This window comes from Epinephelus moara, chromosome 16 (genome assembly GCF_006386435.1).
Source record: "Epinephelus moara isolate mb chromosome 16, YSFRI_EMoa_1.0, whole genome shotgun sequence".
NCBI lineage: Eukaryota > Metazoa > Chordata > Actinopteri > Perciformes > Serranidae > Epinephelus > Epinephelus moara.
Window position 1 is genome coordinate 45,810,586 of NC_065521.1, and position 13,879 is coordinate 45,824,464.

At 45.9% G+C, this 13,879-nt stretch overlaps 1 protein-coding gene across 1 annotated transcript in view; it reads right to left on the reverse strand.

Annotated features, from left to right (window-relative positions):
- Positions 1-746: 746 nt before the first annotated feature.
- The window catches only part of cacna1fb (calcium channel, voltage-dependent, L type, alpha 1F subunit), a 51,389-nt gene continuing 38,256 nt past the window's right edge, over positions 747-13,879 (reverse strand). The window contains exons 29-50 of the mRNA XM_050064268.1: positions 13,060-13,218; positions 12,817-12,927; positions 12,405-12,488; positions 12,009-12,137; positions 11,851-11,916; positions 11,377-11,468; positions 10,750-10,909; positions 10,544-10,671; positions 10,122-10,218; positions 9,719-9,821; positions 9,314-9,415; positions 8,992-9,122; positions 8,508-8,639; positions 8,345-8,405; positions 7,909-8,125; positions 7,685-7,792; positions 7,444-7,580; positions 6,666-6,778; positions 6,305-6,518; positions 6,108-6,170; positions 5,546-5,646; positions 747-5,459 (exon numbers count right to left, since the gene is read on the reverse strand). Of these exons, the coding sequence (XP_049920225.1) occupies positions 5,196-5,459; positions 5,546-5,646; positions 6,108-6,170; positions 6,305-6,518; positions 6,666-6,778; positions 7,444-7,580; positions 7,685-7,792; positions 7,909-8,125; positions 8,345-8,405; positions 8,508-8,639; positions 8,992-9,122; positions 9,314-9,415; positions 9,719-9,821; positions 10,122-10,218; positions 10,544-10,671; positions 10,750-10,909; positions 11,377-11,468; positions 11,851-11,916; positions 12,009-12,137; positions 12,405-12,488; positions 12,817-12,927; positions 13,060-13,218 (2,772 nt within the window). The 3' untranslated portion in view covers positions 747-5,195. The remainder of the gene's footprint in view (positions 5,460-5,545; positions 5,647-6,107; positions 6,171-6,304; positions 6,519-6,665; positions 6,779-7,443; positions 7,581-7,684; positions 7,793-7,908; positions 8,126-8,344; positions 8,406-8,507; positions 8,640-8,991; positions 9,123-9,313; positions 9,416-9,718; positions 9,822-10,121; positions 10,219-10,543; positions 10,672-10,749; positions 10,910-11,376; positions 11,469-11,850; positions 11,917-12,008; positions 12,138-12,404; positions 12,489-12,816; positions 12,928-13,059; positions 13,219-13,879) is intronic.

Here is a 13,879-nt window from a genome sequence, read left to right on the forward strand (position 1 = left end):
CACAAAATTCTCATCAGTTTATTCTTCAGTCCATTGGGCGTTTGTGCCAAATTTGAAGAAATTCCCTCAAAGTGTTTTGAGATATTACGCCCACGAGAATGAGACAGACAAGGTCACAGTAACCTTGACCCTTGACCACCAAACTCTAATCAGTTCATTCTTCAGTCCAAGTGGACATTTGTCCCAAACTGGGAAAAAAATCCCTCAAGGTCTTCTAGAGATACTGCATTCATGAGAATGCAATGGACAGGGTCACAGTGACCTTGACATTGACCACCAAATTCAAACGAGTTCATCCTTGACTCAAAGTAGACATTTGTGCCAAATCTGAAGAAGTTTCCTCACGTTGTTCTTGAGATATTATGTTCACCAGAACACGACAAATGCAAGGTCACAGTGACCTAGACATATGACCACCAAAATCTAGTCAGTTCATCTTTGAGCCAAAGATGATGTTTGTGCCAAATCTGAAAACATTTCCTCCAGGTCTCCTCAAGATATCAGGTTCATGACAATGAGACAATTGAGGTCACAGTGACTTTGACCTATGACCAGCAGAATCTAATCACTTTATCGTTGGGCCAAATTTGACAACCTGAAAACATGACACCCCCACCTACAGCGATCGCTGGCGTGGGAGGCAAAATGAACCTTTGTTCAAAATGTAACTTTATTTGTTTAACAGACTGAACCAAAAATAAAAACAAGTGTGGTTTTAAAGAACATGGCGGAGACAGACAGCAGCTTATCGTCAGTCTTTATTTGAGGTAAACGAGGGTTCAGGCAGAGCTGTGTCTCAGCTGAACGCGGCAGATCTCAAAATCTGAGGAGGATTTTCGGGGGAGTCCAGGCGTGGAGTTGAAAGCCCTTAACTGCTGGGAAACTGTCGGAGAGAAAAACTCAAAGATGACGGAAACACAAAAATTCAGACAAGACATAAACACCAGTGGAGCGTCTGCTGTCCAGTGTGAAACCAAAAGAAATCCAGTTCTCTCTGTCAGAATAAAAAATATCATCAAACATTTAAAAAAGAAAACACACTGAACACACACTCAGGTTCTCCCGTCCAATAAAAAAACAACTAAAGTCTGAATGCCTTCATTTATGAGAATAAAAATACACGTTATTAAAATATGAGAACTATAATCCTCCACGCTGCACTGCGAGCGGCAGAGCAGGAAGAACATCAGCATTAAAATACATCAGAGATCCTGATATAGAAAACCTTTAGAACACAAACATGAGAAGGACAGAATCACACTGAACGCCTCTCAGGCTGCCATCAAACAGGAAACAGAATTAACCGTTGACTTTCATCCTGATTTCACAGCAGAAACATGTTACTTATTGTTGTATTTTCCTTGTGGAGTTTAACGTCAGTCGACTCTGTGAACTTGTTTCTAAACTCTTTCCAAAGCTTTTTTCTTGTGGTCAAAGATTACTGTTCATCAGGAAACCACAGATTTTAATAATAACGAGATACTGGACTACAAGATGGCGTCTTTCACTCCAATGGAGCTGCTCGCCTAGTTCTGTCAGCACAGGCAGAGCCCTCTATCCAGGGATCCTGTCGCTCCCACGCCGCTCACTGAAGAGGGTTTAGGATAGGTAGATAGATAGATCATACAGCTCCTGTATAAACTCTGGGCTCTGGGTAGGCACGTCCTGATTGGCTGGCTATGTTCATGCAAATTTCAGTGGGGGGATGCCTGCTCATGGTTGGAGGAGCGTGTTACTCAAAGGATCCAGTTGAGGCATAGATTTAGATAATAACTAGATTGCAGATGCCAAGATGGCGCCTATTCATTCCAGTGGAGCTGCTCACATGCTGCATACACAATAGAGTTTCTAGCTTCCTGGTTTACCTCCACAGTATGCGGCCCACTGAATATGTGCAGTAGTGTTTCTCCTGCTGGCCCCGCCCACGAGATTTTTAAATCTCTTTTCTAGGAAAGTTTTACAAATATAAATCCTCAAAACTTCAGAATAGAAAAACTTTTTTTTTTTCAATTTTTTTCCCTTTGTTTCGTCCATTTGTCTGTCTTGACTAAAATGTTACCTGACCGAATGGTTCGAATCTTTTTCAATAGTTGTGATGCTAAAATGTTTCCACTGATTTACAAACATCTCTCTCAAAGTAAGTCAATGTAAAAAAAGTCTTTTTGGGCTCAGTGACATCACGTGATGAACCAGGAGGTTTTAATTCAACCGTTTGGTCAAAACTGACATCAGAGCACGGATCTATCAGGGGAACAGGATACAGCGTTAAACACGGGGCTGTGGTCATTCCCATTAAAGTTTCTCAGTGGCACATGAAGCCAAAATGTTTTAGTTGCAGCATATAACATTACCCAGATGACCCGGGGCTGATAGACACTGTGTGGCCCAGAGCGCAGGCGCACTAGAGACATAAGGCCTGTACACATGCTGCATCTTTAACCGCCTGGAAAACACAAGGTCAGGCACTGGGTGCTGCTCTTGTGCCTTTTTTGTGCCAACTTTCAAGTGCGCAGTTGCAGTTTGCATCTGAGGTTGCTAAGCAACCATATCAACCCTGAGAGCAGAGTTGATCTACTTCCTGTGTGTCTGTGGGACAGATGTGACGCTCTGACAGCTCTGCACTAACATGATCAACTTCTCCTCCGTATTTATCACACACTGATATTTACTGAAGAAGGAAAGATATCTGTCAGCTGTGATTGGTTGGCTCTTGTCACATGACATGCGGGGCGCACTGCTGCGTTCCAGAAGTCGAATTCAGGGCACTTGTAAATGCATGTGTCCCTCGACAGTGTCGCTCTGGTGTTTGAGCGTGCCTGCTGTACAACTACATTGAAAACAATGAATTTAAGGACGCAAAAAATGCAGCATGTGTACAGTACGGCCCTTCAGGGTCACGGCCGAGTGCAACTGAGCGTGACCAAGTGTGGCAGAGTGTCATACCTCCCCTGGCTGAACAGCTGACCTCTGGTGTGGCTCTCCACTAACTTAAATGGGAATTAAATGTCAGACCGAATAGATCAATTCTTGATGGTGAAACGAGTCATTTTGAGGGCTGTATGCCTCTCAAAAAAATTCATCCACTGATTTACATAAGACTCTTGTATGTTGATGGTAAAAAGTCTTGGACCCTGGAAGTTGCAGTACCACTGTTTGGCCACTGGGAACACTGGCTTCAAAGCCCGGCACGCTTTCTCTGGGATTGGATAAATGCTGCTACACAAGCTAACACTGCTGTGTGAGTGGCTAAAGTTTGGCTAGACTCACAAGTCAGTTTTTAGATGCTTTGCTTAACTAAAGACTGATGTCTTTCTCCCTGATTTTGTGTTTAGATGGGCGGATACAATTTCAGAGTTTAAAAAAACTCCCTACGTTGCAGAACCAATAGTAAATCCGCAGGGCGGTCCTTCGGTGGCTCGCTGAACTCTTGTGCTCGTAAACATAGTCCGACTGCGTTAAAAGTTTTAAACAAAGTTGCTGTGAGTCCTTCATTTCCACAATCTTGTGGACTGAGCACACGTTTGATAAAATGGAGTTAAATCTCTCGGCATCCATTTTCAAGCTCTCTGTGTGTTTGTTTCCTTGCGGACGAGAAAAGGGGGAGCGCACATTTCTGGGAGGGCGTGTCCTTTTCAAAAATGCAAGAGGCGTTGCTTTGTTGCCGGCCGTTTTCTCCGGTGTGTTAAACACACTTTAGAAAGGAGTGTCCCCAGACTATCAGAAGGCGGAGATCTCTGATTGTCTGGTGGCGAGACTAATGTTTGGCTAGCTTGTTGCAAAGTGCTGTAGACCTTTAAAACATCACAACATAAGCATTTTATATGGGTCCCTCTGTACAGAACCCTGCTGGGAGGACATTTTCCTGTGAGCCGACCCTGAGGTTAGCGTCGTCCTGGTTCCCCCGTCAATAGGCCGGTGGTAGTTTTCCATTGGATTATTGCAGAAAATAAACTCTGTGACAAAGAAATGTTTGTGATATTTACAGGTTTTGTTCAGAAAGATAATCTTCACACATGAACACCACTTTCATGATTTTTGAAGCATAAATGCAGTCGCTGAAGGTAAAAAGTGTTGTTGCTACAAACTACACCACTGTCACAACTTCAGCGTCACCACCACAAGGCTGTAATGCTGTGTTCGGCGTGACGATGTTCTGTAGTCTCACTGAGCCACTTGTTAGCAACCGTCTTTTTTAAGACTTATAAAAGCTTCTAGATTCACAGTGGGGAATTTACTGATGTATTTTATGTTGTAGAACAAAACGTGAAAGTCTCTTCAGCTCGTGTCAAAAACAAACCTTATTTCAGACATCTAACCTAAAGCACACTGAATGCTAACTGATTTCCGGGTTGTAGGATTCATTCCTGTTTAGCCAGCAGTGTTTGGTCCCTGCCACAGACTGTGTATAAAGATGAACGACGTGACAGCTCCCCAAAAGTGAAGCCAAAACATCTGGATCACACCTGATGGCTGCAGTATAGGTCATAAACCCCGCCCCCTCTATGTTAGCAGATGGGTCATGGGCCAAACTGTTATTTTAGGTCGTTTTTAATCACGCTGCTGTTTGTTCAAGTTTCTGTTTTCTGATAAGTTTGGTTTAATTAGTTATTTGATGCTATATAAATTTGATGTCATGATTGACAGCTGTGTGAGCCAATCAGTGTGCTCCTCCACCAATCGCGCTGCTTGTGATTGGGTCAGACAAGTGTACAGGCAGGAACTCGACACAGCAGGGATCGCTACTGCACAGACTCTAGCTCTTAATGACGTCACCAGTGCCAACGCCGCACAGCTGCTGGTGGTCGATACTTTGTTGGCGTGGGTGTAGCTATTCCCTCTTTAAGCTAACTGGCTGCAGCACAGTGCTAACCTTTAGCTGGTTAGCTGTAACTGTGTTTACCTTCTTATAAAACAACACAACCTGTAAAACTAGCAGCAGTGCATTGTGGGTAAAGTGTGATTCTGTGCAGCTTCACCACAGCAACACGCTGACGATACACGTCACAATGACGACTTGACAGCGCTGAGTCACACTCTGCTGACCGCCATCTTCCATCGCTTTTCCACAAATCTCGTCAGTCAGTATTACTCTGATTAAACCCCGCCCTCCTCTCTGTCTTATCACCTGATTGGTCAAATGTCTTGTCAATCACTGATGCTAATCTCAGTCTCATCTGTCATTGGTCCAGAGGCCATCAAAATGATGTCACACAGGTCATTTCGTCGGCCAGCTCGTCCTCGTCACGGCCTGTCCTGATTGGCTCCTCATCACTGTAGAGCACGGCGGGGTCAGCGGCAACGCTGCTAAGGAAACTGTGGCTCCCGGTGCCGAGCAGGTCGCTGGCAGCAGACTCCATCTCGTCCACCGTCATGTGACAGGCATCTGCTATCTCCCGCTTTGCAAACGCCACGAACTTCGGATCCCGGGCGTACAGACCGAGACCCTCGGAGATCAGAACCTGCAGAGAGCAGAACGAAGAGTCACTGAGCGGCTGCGGGTTCTAAGTTACTGATCAATATCAGTGATCGATCAATGTCTCCTCACCGCCTCCACCAGACTGTCGGCTGAGCCTCGTTTCTCTGTGAGCTGAGCGCCGAGCTGCGAGGGGACTCTGAGGGTGGTGTACGCTCTGTACGGAGGAGGAGCTGCAACCACAGTCACATGACACGAGAACACACTCATGTTTAAAACTACAGACCACTGTTTATGTTGGATAGAAAATGATCCTGCAGATAGACATCAGTGATATTTGACATGTGTGTGGATTATTATTCTGACACGTCTGTGCCCTTACTTCTTGTTAAACAAACATTTGCTGATGAGTGAGTCTGATGATGACATCACCAGGAATCATCAGACCGAGTATTATTGTCTGTAAACAACCAGCTGTGTGACGTTAGCTAACCTAACATGAACACACTGACAGTGAACATTCACGTGTCCTCTGAGCCTCAGGTCTCAGTGTTAAAGCCTCAGTTAAAGACTTCCTGTTTCTGTCCCGATGTCACAGCACTGTTCTTTCCCCCAAAAGGGGGCGTGGCCTTGACCATTGATGATGTAATGTAGGTCTGGTCCATGTCAAAGGTGATTTTGTGTGTGTTCTTACCTGATGTCCCTGCAGGGCCTCCGTACCAGGCCGGTCTGGGTGCTGCACCTGTCACACTGACACCTGAAAGGTTAAAGTTCATGTTTACAGATCACCGTTAGCATACAGCCTGCTGTTACTGAACCACTGTAATGTTTGCTAACGTGTCATCGCTGCTTCCTCTGAGACATAAAACATTTCAGTTGGAGTCTCCTCACCTCTTCCTGCTCCTCCCTTCTTCACCTCTCCTCCGCCTCCTCCTCCTCCTCCTCCTCCTCCTCCTCCCCCCCAAGTTGGGCTGCCTTCCTCCTCCACCAGGATGAGTGGAGCGTAGAGGAGGCGACCACGCCGCGGACACGGGTTTGCCCAGGACGCCGAGGAGGCTGCTGAGGAGCGACCGGAGGAGTGACGAGACTCGTAACTGCTGAAGGTCTGCTGAGGAAGAGGAGCGGAGGGTTACACACTGTGTGTGTGTGTGTGTGTGTGTGTGTGTGTGTGTGTGTGTGTGTGTGTGTGTGTGTGTGTGTGTGCATATGTGTGTGTGTTACCGGTGTGTGTGTGTGTGTGTGTGTGTGTTACCTGTGTGCGTGTGCGGCGTGGAGGGGAGGTGGGGTGGTACGTCCCAGGGATGGGCAGGTCGTCACTGCTGCCCTGCCTCCTCAGACACTGGATGTTGAATGATGGCTTCCGACCTGACAGATGACATTAAAACAAACTGCTCAGTGATGATGTCACACTGTCAGTGATGATGTCACAGGTGTGTTTGGTTCAGAACAGTTCAAAATGAGGTGAGTCACTGCAGCTGCTCAAAGAGTTCAGGAACAAAGACCACGCCGCCATCACATCCTGTTTCTGCTGCAAGAGTATTTAAGCACACCTGATACCATCCTCCACCTGTCTGTGACCCCTTCACCTTCGTTCCCCTTCATCTCCTCATCCTTTCATCTCTAGACCCTCATCCCTCCTTCCCACATGCCTTGACTGTCTTCCCTTCATCCCTTCAACCCTGCATTTGATGTTATGGATAATTATTGATCATTGGTAAAGTCAGATGCTTTGGTTTGGGATTCACTGATGTGTCCTGGAAGGAGGGACACCTGTCCAGGAGTAAACAGGGACAGAGCGGGGTTCCTCAGGGTCGTAGTCTGGGACCTCTCCTTTATACTATATCCATAAGTGATCTTGTATCAGTATCAGATCAAGCAAAAACAGTACAGTGATGTATGCAGATGAACACACTGATGGTGTCTGAACTGAAACAAGACGCAGCGTCACCGTCACCTCAGAACCATCTGAGTCTGTTACTTAAAACAGAACCCAGAGATCCTGATGGTTCTCAACTAGGACAAAGGGTCACCTGTGGGCGTGGCAGGAAGAAGGCGTCTCCTGGTGGTCCTCCTGCCCTCGTTGTATCCGTTACCATAGCTACTGTTGGTGTAGGGGGCGTGGCCATCGTAGTGGTCTCTGTACAGAGGAGGCTCTTCAGGGTAATGTCTGCAAGGACACACAGACACACACTGAATAACACACACACACACACACACACACACAGGTCTGTCTGTCTGTCTGTCAGTAGACTACCTGTCCACCTGTCTCACCTGTCTCTGGAGGTGATGCTGTCGTTGTCCTCCTCTCTGCTGTAGTAACCCTGCTCTCCGTACGCCTCCATGTCTCCGTTCCTCCAGTACCTGTCCCTCGAGTCCCTCCTGCACAAGAACACACTGTGATTGGCTGAGACACTTCATCACCTGACACTGCAGCGTCTAGTGGGCGTTACAGGAAGTGAACGGATCACACTACAGTACTACATGTTCTGCAGTACCTTGCGTATTTGTGGTACGACGGTCTCTTGTGGTCCAGAAGGCCGTTCCTCACTGATGGGCGGCGCTGATGGTGATGATTGATGGATGACCTCATGTTGTCTCCACGGCGAATATGTTCATCACGTTCGCTGCCATTTGGCATCTTGGTGAGAGAGCCAACCCGGTGAACCAGACCTCCATTAGACACGCCTCCATCGCCCACCACACCGCCAGGACCTGCAGCCAGACAGGTTTTTTCTTTTACTGACACAAATGATCTTCAAGATTTTTGTCCCAAATCAAAATAAATGTTAAATAATAAATAAATAATATTTTGTTTCATAAAACGTAATATCTAATGCTGCGTGTTGTTGTTTTGTTGTCTAACGTCTGTTAACTAACCAAATGTAACCACAGTAACATGATAAGGTCACATGATGTAATGTTGTTGTTTACCAGTGGGCGTGGTCAGTATGGAGCCTCGGCGATCCTTCTCCGGTCCGAAGCCATTTTCACCCTGCAGACAGACAGACAGACAGACAGATAGATAGATCAGCTGTTTACGGATCAGCTGTTTATACACGGTCACATGACTCTCATTACTTGTTTAAAAACAGACCTCATACGCAGCGTCCTCCTCCATCTCTTCATCCTCCATCATGGCCTCATCCTCTTCCTCCAGGTCCTCGTTCAGAGCCAGACGCATCTCTGGACCGAGATCCTGCAGAGTCTTCAGACCGGCTTTACACAACTGCAAACACACACACATACACAGTTTAGTAAAGTTGTTATAACCATGAAGTCCAGACGACAGACGGGATGATGAACAACTCTTTTGCAGATCGTGAGAAAATAATATTGACAGTCAGTTGATGGTGATGAATTTTCCATTATCGTGATAATTGTGTGTGTCGTGTCCAACAGACCCAAAGAGACTGCTGGGAAACCAACAATAAAAGAGACTCTGCAACACACCAACCTTAAAAAACAGATCTTAATCAATCAGTATTTCATATCAAGATATATGATGTCATTTCAGAATAGTAGAAAATATATATAAGCTTGTTCATACAGTATACACAGAGACAGACAGACAGACAGACCTGGACAGCAGACGGGTTGGTAGCGTCTGGCTCTCCCGTCAGATTTCCTTTCTCTTTCCTCTTCCTGAACTTCCTGAAGTAATCCTGAATCAGGAAGGTCGCATAAAACTTCCCGACTGTCACTTCCTCCTCTGCAGGACGACACAGAGCAGTCAGCAGCAGTATTTACTGTGGTATTAGAGGAGTTTGTGGTGTTTACAGTTGTGTGATGATGTTTGTGGTATTTGTATTGTCTCTGTTAGTATCAGAAGTGTTTGTAGTGACTGTAGTTATATTTGTAGTGTAGTGTTTGTAGTATTTGTTGTATCAGTAGTATTAGTACCTTCATGTGGTGGTATCACTTCATCCAGGAGTTTAGGTTTCATCCTCTTCCAGATCTTCTTGATGATCCCCCTCAGCTCCTCGTTCTCCTGGTCGGGGTTACCTAGCAACAGCACAGCGTGGGCGAGGCCAAATACAAATTACGATAATGCTGCATTTATGTCATATCACAATTATCATGATTATGAGTTTCCGATGTGCGCGCTGTGTTCACATCAACAGCTGAGTTATGATTCTCGAGAGAAGCTCTGACTGGCTGAATAAAACCAAACAAACGTGGACGCCTCCCCTCAGACATGTATTAACCTTAAACATGGCGTGATATCGTCACAGTGCAGTATTTTATAATCATACAACATTCCTGATGACGTGAACAGACAGACAGCTCTGTGGACCAATCAGATACCTTCAGTCTTGATCTTGAGGGCGGTGCGAACCAGAGCGAAGAGCGTGGCGTTAAAGGTCACCATCCCGTCACTGTTCAGAGGCATGTTCATCGCTACGAGGCGCTGAGAGGGAGGAAGAGGAGCAGATGTAGACTGGAGCATGCACTCATATTATGGGATGTCAGTGCATCTTTACACCTCTGAATGAACTCAGATATCGTACCTAAGTACAAATTTAAGGTATTTGTACTTTGATACTTGGATTGAATAACAGACGCATTAACAAACAGCAGCGGAGGACCCACATCAGAGCCCTGAGGGACTCCACAGGGGTCAATATTCATTAAGTTTAAATAAGATTGTTCCTACATTACATTTATGAGTCTGTGTGATAACTCCAGTATACAGTGCTGTATAATTTACCTTACAGGCCACTCTGTGAGGACACAGTTTCCCAAAACCCAGAGGAGGCTGAATCCTCCTGAGCAGAGCCACGACGTCCAGGTGCTTTATACGACCCCTGAGAGAAGACAGTACGATACAGTACAATACTTTCATATACAATAAAATATAATACATCCACTGAGACAAGACAGCAGAGAACATTACAATACAAAACTGGTGGATTCAAGTCCTTACGTACAAGACGCAATAGCACTCTACAAAAATACTCTATTACAAGTAAAGTCCAAATTTTATATGTAGAAGAATTAGTAACAACTTAAAGTATTCAGTGTAAAAGTCCTCTTAATGCTGAGTGGCCTCTGTTAGTCTCAGTAGTTACCCCTGCTTCCAGTCTTTGTGCTAAGCTAGGCTAACGGTGTGAGGAGACAGAACAAACATACTTGGCCTCTGGATCGTATTCAGACCAGATCCTCTTAAATTCGTCCAGATGATGCGGTCCCAGAATCGACCAATCACGTGTCAGATAGTCAAAGTTGTCCATGATGACGGCGACGAACAGGTTAATGATCTGAAGGAGACACAAACAGTCAGTGTGCGTACGTGCGTGCGTGTGTGTATGTGTGTGTGTGTGTGTGTGTGTTCTGACCAGGAAAGCACACAGCATGAAGAAGCTGATGAAATAAACGATGGCGAAGTTGCTGCCGCAGCTGAACTCTTCTCCTGGTTCATAGTCTGACTCGGGGTCACAGCGTTTACCTGGGAGACTGGCCAACATGATCTCCTGCCACGCCTCACCTGTGGCACACCTGCAACACACACACACACACACACACACACACACACACTGTATGTTTTTTTTTAAGATTATTTTTTGGGCTTTTTGCCTTTAATGACAGGACAGAGAGTGAAATGGGGAGACAGAGAGAGAGTGGGGACTGACATGCAGCAAAGAGCCACGAGCCGGATTCGAGCCCGTGGCCACTGCAGCAAGGCAATGCCTTTGTACATGGGGCGCCGGCACTATCCACTACGCTACTATAGAATACTTGCGACAGATGAAGAACAGAAACATGAGCAGCAGAGATGGAGTTATCCTGACTACAGTTCCCATAATGCACCTGGACCATCACCATACATTTATTCACCAGAGAAACAAAAATGTAATTAAGAGTCAGCAGAGTCTGTCCGAGAGGACGGGAGAGATTAGAGCAACTCATTTATGAGTCTCATACGAGGAGGAGGAGGAAGAGGAGGAGGAAGAGGAGAATCTGACCTGAAGAGAAGGAGAACAGCCTGAGGAAACGTCTGGAAGTTGTTGTTTCTGTTGATCTGAGTGTGATCCTGCATCGCTACCTTCCCAAAGGTCTGACAGACACACAGAGACACAGACAGACAGACAGACAGACAGACAGGTTAGAGAACTGTCTCCTTCATCAGTTGAGCCCTGTTCCTATGATGGATGATGGAGCATGGAGGATGTGACACAATGCTCTGTAGTATCTAATGAACATCATAGATAACATGGACGACACATTCTGACATGAAACTGATCTAAAGTTTGTTTTACAGATTTTAAGTTATATTTATGTTTTCTTTTCGCAGACGACTGAACAAGGATGAAATCTGCACTGAACTCTATGAGCTCTAAACTGTGTCGTAGTCTGGACCCGTCTCAGGGAGGAGTCTGGATCGTGGTTGTGCATCAGGTCAGAGCGCCACCTGCGGGATCACCTCTGCATGAGCTCACCTGCATCCCGATGACGGCGTAGATGAAGAAGATCATGGCGATGAGCAGAGCGACATACGGCAGAGCCTGCAGACGGACAGAGAGGAGGTCAGACTGCTGCCCTGCAACGAGGCAGCTCCCTGTTAGCCCCGCCTCCTACACATAGCCCCGCCCCTCACCTGCAGCGACTTGATGAATGTCCACAGCAGCGTCCGAATCCCCTCTCCTTTACTCAGCAACTTGACCAATCGCATCACTCGAAAGAGACGGAAGAAGGTGATCGACACCCGAGAGCTGTCCTCCCCACTCTGAGAGAGAGACAGAGAGGGACAGAGAGACAAACAGAGAGGGACAGAGAGACAGACAGAGAGGGACAGAGAGTCATTTGAATGAAAATCATTTTATTTACCCAGTTATAAACCTGAACACTGAAGTCAGATGATGCGTCTTCATGGTGTCTGTGAGGTTGTTCCTGTCAGTCACAGCAGAGGGCAGCGTGCTCCACTAAAGAGATCACACGGTCTGTGTCATCACCTGAGACAAACCACAGCACCTCCACCTGTCTGAGTACTCACGCTGAACTCAGTGACCACGATGTCAACGACGCTGCCGACCACGATCAGAGCGTCAAACGAGTTCCAGGCGTCCACAAAGTAATGCTGCGGGAAAAGAGATGTTTATAAAGTGATGTCATAACCTCCGGGTCATCAGACTTTAACGTCAGATTGAAATAGGTCAATCTTTACAACACAAATCTATAGTTTGATCAGTGATGTCATCAAACAGCTGCTCACTGGGACTATTTTCACTGGCGGATTAATCAACATATGGTGCTGTGGTGAGTATTGGTGTCAACAGTGTGAAATGAACCACAGTGTGTGTGTTCATGGTGAAGTGTGTGTCACTGATGTGTGTTTAACAACCACAGAGGAAGAAGAGGATTCATCACTGTACGTGTTATTTTGCAGGTGCGTTTGTTTTCCTCACCCTGAGTCTGAGAGCGAGCAGCTTCAGCAGCATCTCCACCGTGAAGAGTCCGGTGAACACCATGTTGAGGATGTCCATGATGTGGCTGAAGGTTTTAGACTGTTCGTAGTGCTGCAACACACAAACAAGGATTTCAGGACATGAGACACACCAGACTGAGTGTGTCGAGCATCAGGCGATCTGTCTGTGTTCATCAGTGTGTATGTCTGTGTGTATGTCTGTGTGTGTGTGTGTGTTACATACCTGGACAGCCAGTGTAACAGTGTTGAGCAGGATGAGGACGAACATGACGTACTCGAATCCTGTGGAGTTGATGATGGACCAGAACTTATACTGAACCGGGTTCTTTGGGATGTAAAGTTTCAGTGGCTGAGCCTTCAGAGCGTACTCCACACACTGACGCTGCACACAGGAAAGGGTTAATGTGTACCGCTGTACTAACAGAGCGTACTCCACACAAAAGGGGGAGACATGTCAAATAATTTTTAAAGTGCAGGGGAGGAGCTTATGTTTTTTTGTTTTTTTTGTCTTAGGGGCGGGGCATACACATTTAAATGCTGTAGTTTGTACTTATTTCAATGCAGATATTTAAAGCAGCTGTGCGGAACTTTATGTTTTCGTTGATTATAGTGCCCCCTTTGGTTGAAGCGGTATGACACCCACAGCCTGGTGTCGTAAAATTCCGACTGCAGCCGGCATTCTGCTTCATTCGTAAAATCTCGACTGCAACCGGCAATTACCGCATGCATTAAAATCTCGACTGCAACCGGCAATTACCGCATGCATTTTTTTTGGAGAGTGAGAGGAAGATCATAAATGTTCTGGTGTAGCTCTGAATTTCTTATAAACTGAGGACAACTGCCTGCTGTATATTTGTGTTCATGTAATTTTGTGGCGTTTGTTGTAACGTTACTAGACAAAAGCGGTTCACATCAGCTAACGTTACATTTAGCTTGCTTATAACTTCCATGTCGTCATATATTGAAGTGAAACAACATCTAACAAGTTGCGGTATATTCTCTAAATAAAAACAAAAATTACATACCTGTCGATTAGGAAAAGG